Raw genomic sequence first — 11,172 nt, 5'->3', positions numbered from 1 at the left:
AATTAGTTCTGAGGCATGTGCAAAATATGGGCAATGTTAAGACTAAAAAAGAGCAAATGCGAACAGCGAGGTGTGGAAAACTAGTGCAAAGTGCCAAGAAAGCACCTCTGCATTGCATCTGCACTTCCATTTCCATCTCACTGAGACATCACAGGAAGGTTGTCTTTTTTTCATTCTTATTCTAAGGAGTAGTTGCTGCCAAATCAATAACTCTGCTTACTTTATTTCCATAGGCAAGATTAACACTGCTTTCCATGTGCATGCTTTATCACTTGATGACTGGAGCATCAAGGAATGACTTGCATGTGTGGTTGTGCCACAACATCACACTCCTTGTTCATTTCATTTTGATCATGCTGCTTTTCAGCAGAGTCAGTTCAGGCATTCAGTAACATATCATTCAATGTGAAACCATGCATGTGTGAACTAGCCCATAGTGTTTTAAGATCTACATGGTTGGAAAACATAATGATGATCTTCCTCCAAGAGGTATATAATGCAGGATAACACGATCAGAAGTGACCCTGTTCATAAAATGCATACATCTCTCTTAATTTTTTTATTTTCTAGCTAACTACATCACTACCTATGCAAAGTCAGTATAAGAGGAATGTATCTCCTGCACCAGAGAAATAACTCTGAGAATGCAGCTGCATGGCTTAATGGACCTAAAAATAGGGCAACTTGATATTGTAACTGCAGAAATGACAAATTAAGGACCTAGTTATTTTAAAGTGGGCAAATGCTTGGGTCTCCCTCGGCCAAGTTCTTCCAATCTCAGTCCTCCCCATTTTCAGAAACTGCATGTTGGTTATTGGCAGCCATTTTAAAAAGGTGTTGGGGGGATCAGTAAAACCTAGTTGTTTTTTAAACAAACATAGGAATCAGTCCTGTAAATTTAGCAACTTAACACAGTTCACACATAAAACCTTAACTCATTTGTATTTAATTGACTCCACCCCACCCTGAGCACAATCTTCATTGAGCATGAAATTAAAGCATTGAGAAGACAAACCCTCTTTTTTTCCAAGTTCTCTCTGATAAAGCATTTTAAACTTTGCTTTTCAGTGCTCAGTGACACTGGCTGAGCGTGGCATCTCCATTTTCTTGCAAGTAAACTTTTTTAAACATGTTCCGGACAGTTGTTTATCTGAACATTGTTTATGGATTCTCCATGTACAGAGGCAGTATCTATATCTCTCTTTCTCTGAATGTGAATGAACAAACCATAGGGAAGGCCCTCGTATTTATGCTCTGCTTTCTGAGCTTCCACAGGCATCCAGGCTGGTGGCGACTGGAAACAGAATGCTGGACTAGCTGGGGCTTGGTCTGATCCAGCACAGTAGTTCTTATCACAAAAGAAAACCACACAAGCATTTTTTCTTACCATGGCCAAAATGTATGTATGGGTTGAGTGTGAACAAATGCCAATGACTTTACTCAATGTGGTAGTGACACTTCTGTTATCTATGCATTCTTTATAGCTTGCAAGGCAGCCATGTTCACTATGCCTTGGATATTTCATGTCTTTTTTTGATTAACCTGTTAAATACGGCTTAAATATTTTATTTTATTTATTCTATTTTTACTGAAATATTCAATTATGTTGACATATCTTTATGACTGGATGTGATCTCGCAAATATATCCAGTGCTAAGTAATCTCAGTGTACTATAGGTTGCCAAAAGACAAGAGGATTTTTGTAATTATTTGTAGTCACCTTTTTAATTGAGTACGTAGAAGTAAATGGCAAAATAATGTGTAAAGCTAACTTCTATTATTTTTTAAAACACAAAAAGCAAGTTAGATGCTGCTCTCACAAACCACCTCATTCATGTACTCTGTTGAGGGAAGGAAGGAGACCCAACTGCGGTCATTTGTAACAGATTAATGCCCTTCTTCTCCCTCCCTCAACCCACAGCAGTTCTTGGATGCTGTTTGTTACTTTGTTTATACAAACCAAGTACTGTTTCTTTAAATATGGTTTTTTCCCATACAGATAAAGAACCACCTATAAGAGGAAAGAAATTGCATGGAATGGCATCAATCCTACTTCCATTACAAAGAGTTCTTAGTGATAAACTTTGTGTGTAGTACTACTTTTAAAGCAGAAGGAAAGAGAAGGGTCTTTCATATTTGAGTGGAAGAAACCCTTTGGAAATCTAAATGCAAAGATTTATTACCAAGTATTAAGAACTTATTTTTAAAAGAAATCTGAAGCCAGTGAAACCTAGGTAATAATAAACAGATCATCACATGTGTAAGTAAAGTGCAATCTTTATTGCATTAGCTCTTCACTCAACCTCTAGAGCTCTGTTATGAACATCATACTTTGGCAAGCTTTTGAATGAGAGAAGGAGGAATGAGAAGAAGTAGGTTTGATTTATTTTGCTATCTTTAAGAAAAAGGGGGAAACACAGAGTTTATCAGCAGGAGCTCTTGGTATTACGGGAAGTAGTTGATTTGAAAAAGAGAAGTTTTTCCAGTATTGTCCACTTTTTACACATTTAAATGTAATCTGTTGCAAGAATAAATTTAGCTGCATTAAGAGTTTGTTTTGTGTTCATGTGGTTGACATTCAGTACTGGTGGCACGTAAATATGTCAGCATAACTATGCTGCTACTCTTGAGGGTAATAGTAGCACTTTATTCCTAAAGGGTTCTGAAGGGTAGTCTCCCCACCCCACTGCTGCCCTCACTGATATGGCTGCTTTTGAACACCCAGGGTATGAAGCACTGTTGTTGCTCTCCAGCATAAAGCTGCTACTCCTTCCCCCATATGAAATGGCACTTGAATGGTGCCAAGGCACATGCTTGACACCAGTCAGGGGTTAGGGTGAGCTGTACCTAGGACTCATCTGCATACCCTTGTACACCTGGGGAAAACACACTGCAAAGTACAATCTGCAATTCTTTAAAAAGTTCTTTAAAACTTTTCTGCAATTCTTTAAAAAGCCAGCATTGGGTAACCTATCTTACTCTTACCTAATAGTAAGGCCAGGCCTGTATGAATGCATTTCAATCATTACAACAATCAATGGCAGAAGTGTAAGACTTTGTCTTCACTGTAATGTAAAAAGTCATCCAAATATATACTACAAGTGAATGTAGAAAATTGTTAGTTGGCTAATAATGGATACCAGCTGGAGGGAACAAAAGACTACAGTTAAGAAAAGCAGTAATCAGGAATTGTTTAATAGGTTTTGCTTCTATTTTGCTATGCCACATTATAAACCTGAAATTGTATATTGACTTCCTAGTGAAGTTCACTGTCTAGCAGTAGCAGAATGAAACCATGCAGTAGTTATGCTGCCATATAAAAGAAAACAGAATTTTTTTCTTGTCCAAACTGATTAACATGACAATGAAAAGTGACGGTCTGTTCTTAAAGCCAATATTGTCACAAACTTTCAAAATTATGTCTTTAAAGAGAAAATTTGAGTGGATTATAAGATTGAATGAAGTCTTGTAAGATCACTCTACAGACTGGAACCCATTTTAGAAAGAAAAAGAGGCAATGTATTCAAAATTCTGAAGAACATACATTGAAATTCCTAGTGAACGAGCACTAATAACCTACTTCTATGTTTAGAAGCCCCTTTTTGGTTGCAACTATATTTCGTTGCCTTAAAATACAGTATCAAGTGTATTTAGATAAAATCTGTCTCTGCTGTATTCTAATCAGCTATTGCTCATTTAAACGTTTGTCTTAGTTTATCCCTAATGATTTATATAATCTGAGTGTAAACATTAGATCTAAGCATTTTGTCACTGAAAGTTTACTGCAACTGGATTGTAGCAATTACATAATAAAATCCCTTGCCACTCCCATAACAGGCATGGAAAGAGATGCATGCTTTCACTGCCACCTGTTTTTTACCATTACAGCAGTTCACATTTTGACTTCTGAAAGAATTATGACAATCAGATACATAAGACAGGCTTCTTATGGGCGAAAATGCTTGGCTGTAGAAGATGGTGAGGGCTCTTTTGACCTGATCAGTTTTTTGGATGCAGAAGGACTAACCATGCCATTTCTTCCTCCAACCCAACGGTAATAATAGTGGTTTGACGAAATTTCAGATCTGTTCCCTTGTGGGTTAAAGTATGGCATCATTACTGGAGGCAAGACAATTTCAACAGGCTTCAAGATCATCACTCTTTCTTCCAACTTTGGCTTCCTCATGTTTCGCTGTCTTTCAAATACTTTTTGCATGGATGTTGAAGCAACGGTGTTCTTTGACATCACAGGTAGAGATGAGTTTGAGAGGGGTTTGGCCCTTTTCTTGAGGACAAAGGAACCATTCGTCTGGTTCACAGCCTGAGAGACACTGGCAGTTATATTAGATACGGAAGAGTCTGAATCAATAGTGGTAAATTTCATTTCTCGATTCAGGAACTCCTGAATTTTGGACTGTATCACTGCCTCTTTAATGGCACTCTTTTGCTGAGTTACTTTCTGCTTCTTTTTCTTCTTCTCTTCTTTCTTGGGTGGTTTTGCCAAATCAATACCTTCCAGTAACCCTTTCGCTGCAGCACGAGCTAAGACATCTTTCACTGACACTGACTCAGATGGATCCCTCTTTTAAGAGAAAGGAACATGTGTCATCATAGTCAAATCATCAGTCTGAAAGAGCTATTAGTATTGTGTGAATACTTGAGTTCTGCAGAAAATGTTAACTGTTCCTCTGATCTATATAACTATCCACAGCATACTCCAGCAGATTAGGCCTGCTACCCATGATCGCCCAACCTTTCCTAAGAAGGCTCTAGCCTTGCTGTATTCCACGTTATAAATGAAGTGAATTACTCTGTTTAAAAGGTCTGCAGTACCCATTTAACAAGTATCAAATGATCTTGTTAGTTTTGAACCAAAGTTTCTCTCTCTCTCTCTCTCTCTTTCACTTACTGCTGTGGAGCTGGTAACTTTGAATAAAGTGAGAAAATGATCTCAAGATTTCAAAAGAAGGCCAGTGTTATTTTAAATCCAGCAACCTTTCAGCCCAAGCCACAAGCAGAGTTCCAGTTAGCAGCCTTTTCTAGCATTCAACATTCACAGGCCCTAGAAATGGCCAGAGAGAGAGAGAAGTGATGGATTTGGATCCAAAGAGTCCCTTGCACAAAAAGTAAAGGAAAACTGGATGGGAAAACCTTTTGACTTCCCACATGTACATAGCATCAGACATATGCAGTTTGCATGGGTCCCCTGTCCCTTACAAGCAGCTCTGAGGGATTGCCAAAGCAACAGGAAGGCTAATGCCCCTCTCCAAAACTGTTGAGGGAATCTCAGCTCTTAGGAACAAATCTAGCCCTTCTGGGGTCCTAATAGAACCTCCTGGACTTCTTCCCACTGGCACCCTTTCCCCATCACACACACACTGTTTACTCTTTTCCTAGTTTTTGTACAGGGTTCTCCCATTCTGAAAGACTGAAATGCCTCCATCCTAAGACTTAGGAATACACAATAACAGCTTTAAGCTCAACTATGTCAGCATTTCTGGTCTCATCCTTTTGCCCTGCCCTCCTGCAGAATGTAGCCCCTTAAACCTCTCTGAAGCAGAATTCAACCCTTGGATTAAAAGAGGTTACCATATATTTCAGTAAACTTTCACCATAAAGCACAACACCCCTTGTCTAGGATGTCTAGAGCACTTAAAAGTGCACAAATGTCCATATAATTCAATGATACATTGAAAGTAAAATATAAAAAATACACTATTTTACAAATCTCTATAAAACTCTTTTTAAAAACCCCCAGCACTTACCTCTCGAGATAAAACTGCTATAAAACAGCTATTAGAAACATCTGATGGTTCCAGTTTGAAAAAGTTTGCTGCGGATGTATTTATTTCTGATTTGCAACACAATGGGAGAACAGGAGGGCAAAGCCTACAGTGGATATCAACACAAAATATTGAAATTCTCATTATTGCCTTCTTAAGTAAATTACAATTTAGCCAAATCATGGCCCCCACCCTGGAAGCCTTCTAAGCAAGCTGCCATGGCATCAGGAAGAATATAACATTTGTATTAAACTTTAGAAATCTAATCTAGTTCCAAACCAATGTATGACTAAAGAAAATATGGTTATCTTCCCTTCCTGAATGAAATAATTTGTGCCATGCTCTGAATCTTGTGAAACTCTTGATATATTTTAATATTCAGGAATTGCGTACCTGGCAATCTGAAAACTGCTCAGAGGCTTCTTATTCTATTTCACACACTCTGACTCAGCAGTAATTGAGAGATCAAGCCAAGTTAATGTCCAGATATCAAATTAAGAAAGCTTTGTTCTTTTAAGTGAAAACATGTTTGACTGTTCTCAGATGAATAAAGAGCAGACCAAGAAAATAATTCCATCTTATCTACAACTAAAGAAGACACTACAATACTCAATGGGAACTTAAAAGATTGTGCATTTTTGCTGTCATTTTGGATTATCCCACAGAACATTTAAGGCTGGTATTCCTGGTACAAGATAACTATTCTTGGACAAAATGTGCAGCTGCTACTTTGGGAATGCTATCCATGTAAAATTATCATTATAATTATAAAATTATAATCCATCAAAATACAATCAAAGTAAACAACTGCATTTGGTAAAAATGTATTTGCTAGATGTCAGCATTATTCTTGATAAAGGTAAATGTAATTCCTTGACATGAATGTCTAGTCGTAACCGAATATTACTAAGATTTTGGTGATCATGTGACCAGCATTTTGGTGATCATGTGACCAGCATGACTGCACTGAATGCTGTTACCTTCCCACTGAAGTGGTACCTACTTATTTACTTGCGTTTGCATGCTTTCAAACTGCTAGGTTGGCAGAAGCTGGGACTAGTGACAGGAGCTCACCCCATCATACAGCACTTGGGCCTTGAACTGCCAACCATCTGATCTTCCAATTGTCAGAACTGGCGTCTTAGCCACTAAGCCACCACATCCCTTATTCTTCTTACATGAAGTAAAATCTCTCTGAAAGAGCTCAATTAAAGAATATCAGAATTTGAAGGTTTAGCCATATCTGCCACTACAGGTCTGCTACACTTTGCTTACCCTCCTTGGTTCTCCAGGGCCAAACTAGACACCGGCTCTATCTCTGTGTTATTAGTTTTAGTTTTTTGTGTTTGTTTATTTTCTATCTGATAGTAGCAAAAAGAAGAGATCTAAACTGCAACCAAGTACACCAGGAACGGAAATTTCCAGCACCTACGGGTAACCAACTAAACCCTATTTCATGTCCTGTGTCCCCAAAATATATTTTGCAAAAAAGAAAAGGGCCACAGATATATTAACAGTGTTCCTACAGTCTCATGGGGCAGAATTTGCCATTTCTGGCTGGTTTTGCCACCACTGGGCCATTTTTAAGACAGGAGGGAGCTTTTTTGAAAATAAGCAGTGGCCAGATGACCACTGGTCTTTTTGTGACCAAATGTATTTAATGAGATGAGGAGCGTGGAAAGAAATACTGCTTGGGTACTGTAAACACTGTAAGTGATAGGAGAAACAATTAAGAATTAATCAAACCGTGCTCTTTACTTGTAAGGCTGGGCCTTTGTTCCTTCTGCTCCAGAACCCAGTGCTTTGTTCACCACAGCTTCATTTTCTTCTTGATAAACTGAGCAAGTGCAGTAGACAACAGCTTGTACTTTACTAACTACAAGAATTCAAGAGGAGAACAATACAGCTGTTAATCATTTCTAGTGAAAGCACACACTTCCTAATTTCACTTTTAGTCATTAATTGATCCTTTGAACATCATTAACTACTGTAGTCTGATTTACACAGCTGCAAGTAAAAAAACAAAAACACTACTATACAAAGAATTCAGATTTGGCCAGAAATAACTGGAGGTCTTAGTACAGCAAAAGCTCCTATTGATTAGGGTCCTCTACTTCTTGTGTCTCTTGTCATATAACAACCCTAACAAAAAAACTATCACAGGGTTTCTTGGCAAGGTTTATTCTGAGGGGGTTTGCCATTGCCCTCTGATCACCCAGTGGATTTCCATAGTTGAGCAGAAACTCAAACCCTGATAACCTGGTTCAGCACTCAAATCACTACACCATGCTGGCTCTCAGGGATCTCCACGCTACCTCCATTTTTGTTTATAATTTAAAAACTGCAGCCTAGCTCTTCTTGACATTTCCTTCAGCCAGGGTTTGCCTCTTGGATACCTTTCCATGTGTCCTTGATTTGCCAGCTTTTCATCCAGACACTACAGATGCCCTTTAAGACCACTTTGACCTGTGTATGTATGAACGTTCAAATCACCTGTTGACTTATGGCAAGCCCATGAATTTCCTATGGTTTTCTTAAACAAGGAATACCCGGAAGTACAGTTGCCTCTCCTAACTCACGGATCTGGGATCTGCGACCTTGAATACTAATGGAGTATTCCTCTGTTATTTCCAATGGGGTGCGTCCCTGCGGCACATACCCCATTCATGCCTATGGAGCTTGGATATATGCAAGCCCCTGTTTTTGCTGGGGGGTCCAGAATGGATCCCCGCGAAAACAGAGGGCCAACTGTATTATTATGCCAGTTCCAAGTTGCCAAGGTTAGCCAGTGAGTTTCCATGGCTGAACAGGATTTCAAACCCTGGTTTCCAGAGTCATAGTCAAATCTACAGAGGATATTCATCTCCCTTTCTGGACAGCCCCCTCTCCATGATCAGCCAGCTGAAACATAAAAGACCCTTCTATTTTGACAGGTTGTTGGCCTGCAATCTGAACTTTTATTTTTAACTAACTTCTACAATTACATGTAATTCTATTTTTAATTGTTTTATTATTTTTGTATGTTTTCGCTTTCCAAATTGTTATATACGTAGAACATCCCTTATCTGAAATGCTTGGGACCAGAAGTGTTTTTGGATTTTGGATCTGTCCAGATTTTGGAATAAATGCATATACATAATGCAGTATTTTGGAAATGGGATCAAGTTCTGAACACAAAATTCATTTATGTTTCATATACACCTTATACACATGGCCTGAAGGTAATCTCATACATAATATTTTTAATAATTTTGTTCATGAAACAAAGTTTGTGTACATCAGAAAGTAAAGATGTCACTATTTCAGCCATCCATGTGGACAATTTTGGATTTGGGGAGTATTTTGGATTTCAGATTTACGGATAAGGCATACTCAGCCTATAATTTAGTATGATGGCTTTTATTGTAATTAGGTGCCTTAAAACCTGTACTGAGATGGAGATTAAAATTATTATTTTAAAGACCCACTTGCAGATGTCTATACATAGAGCTGATATCAAAGGGCATGAAAGAACACATGGCCAGTTTGCAAGCTTATTTCCTACGCTTAAAACTGTTAATATTCTTTCTGCATCCAGTAATCTATATGCTGTGCATACTGCTCTGTATGAACACAACTGCGATTTTCATAAATCTGGGGTAAGAGGCACTACTTGATTCTTAGTACAATGGGCCCTTAGTATCTGCTGGAGTTTGGTTGCAGGACCCCCATGGATCTCCAAATCCATGGATGTTCAAGTCCCATTAAATACAGTAGCATAGTCAAATGGTCTCCTTTATATAAAATGGCAAAATCAAGGTTTGCTTTTTGGAATGTGTATTTTTAAAAATATTTTCAAGTTATGGATGGTTGAATCAGTGAATAATGCATCCATAGGGCTGACTGTATATTACCACAGCCTTACATCTCAGCACTTCTGTGCTGCACTGAACTGATAGACATTGCATATGCAATGTTATGCATGAACAGATCAATGTCACTTCCCACCTTCTCCCAGTATGGGACTGAAGGCAGCTCACAGCAAGTTAAAAATGAAGTATGGTCTGTCAATAAAAAAACAATGGCAGATGTTAAGATTTGGCATGTATTAACATTATACTCTATTCTTAGCAGTTAGACAAGCTTACACTGCATTGCATGTGTTAATTCTTTAAACTGTTGTTGAGCAAGCATATTCAGTTTATCTTCTGCCACAGATCCTTGAGAAAGATCCCGAAGTAACTCTGCATCTGAAAGGAATATGAACAGGAAACACAAAAATAAGTAACTATAGTATATATTAGGGTTTTGTCACTTTTGTCTTTGCTAACAACAGATGATGTGTTAGATACCACAATTAAAGATACAAAATCTCTAGAGAGCAGTACACAATAAATGGTGAAGTTGCCATTTGGGGATATACAAGAAATCCTATGAATATCATTTACTAATATGTGCAGACAGTGTCATGACTGCCAAACCTCTTTTATAACAGGAGACATTCTGATTTAAACAGCAGCCTTGGCTTCGCCTCCTTACTCCATCCAAAATACAGGAAAGAAGGGTACTAATGTCCTATTTCCTTGCATGAACTAGCCTTCTACTCTGTTCCATCATCACATCTATTCTGGACTGCACTCCGCATTAGACCCAGCTAAGGTGGCCAATGGTAAAGGATCATGGGAGCAGATGTTCACCATTCTAGTGGGCACGAGATAAAGAACGTTTATGGGGACAGTGCTAAGAGGTGATATGATAGTCCTGTTTAAATACTTGAAGGGATATCATATTGAGGAGGGAGCAAGCTTGTTTTCTGCTGCTCCAGAGAACAGGCCTCGGAGCAATGGATGCAAGCTACAGGAAAAGAAATTCCACCTCAGCATTAGGAGGAACTTCCTGACAGTAAGGGCTGTTCGACAGTGGAACACTCCCTCAGAGAGTGGTGGAGTCTCCTTCCCTGGAGGTCTTTAAACAAAGGCTGGATGGCCATATGTCAGGGATGCTTTGATGGAGAGTTCCTGCATGGCAGGAGGTTGGACTGGATGGCCCATGTGGGCTCTTCCAACTCTATGATTCTATTCTAGGAGCTTTGGGGGAGCCTTCTGTTTTTTATGCTCCCCACCCTCTCTCTCCCTAAATACAGCAAAGGCTGAGCTACGTAAGAAAAAAAGGCTTAGCCCTTGTTCCAGCTAGGTATGTGAGGAAAATGGATGTAGGGAGGAGATTAAAGGGTGGTATAGACTGCAGCCACCCCTTTTACAGCCAGATTGGGGCCTTGGCAACCACATGCCGCAGCCCTTATCTGGCATTTGCAGGGCACAAAAAGTAGCTGCAAAAAACTGTTCCTTTTTGCACCCTACAAAGGGTGCAACAGTCATGGCTTTACAGTGCTCCTTTGGTGCTGCATCAG

The 11,172-nt window shown here is 39.0% G+C and overlaps 1 protein-coding gene across 4 annotated transcripts in view; it reads right to left on the bottom strand.

Moving 5' to 3' along the window:
• Window positions 1-2,259: 2,259 nt before the first annotated feature.
• NSUN7 (NOP2/Sun RNA methyltransferase family member 7) overlaps window positions 2,260-11,172 on the bottom strand; it is a 36,343-nt gene continuing 27,430 nt past the window's right edge. For all 4 annotated transcript variants that reach the window (XM_042467273.1, XM_042467274.1, XM_042467275.1 and 1 more), the window contains exons 9-12: window positions 9,911-10,012; window positions 7,542-7,659; window positions 5,766-5,889; window positions 2,260-4,582 (exon numbers count right to left, since the gene is read on the bottom strand). In XM_042467273.1, coding sequence (XP_042323207.1) covers window positions 3,947-4,582; window positions 5,766-5,889; window positions 7,542-7,659; window positions 9,911-10,012 — 980 coding nt within the window. In that variant the 3' untranslated portion in view covers window positions 2,260-3,946. The remainder of the gene's footprint in view (window positions 4,583-5,765; window positions 5,890-7,541; window positions 7,660-9,910; window positions 10,013-11,172) is intronic.

This window comes from Sceloporus undulatus, chromosome 5 (assembly GCF_019175285.1).
Source record: "Sceloporus undulatus isolate JIND9_A2432 ecotype Alabama chromosome 5, SceUnd_v1.1, whole genome shotgun sequence".
Lineage (NCBI taxonomy): Eukaryota > Metazoa > Chordata > Lepidosauria > Squamata > Phrynosomatidae > Sceloporus > Sceloporus undulatus.
The sequence above is the reverse complement of the archived record's forward strand: the minus strand, read 5'-3'. Positions and strand labels throughout refer to the sequence as shown.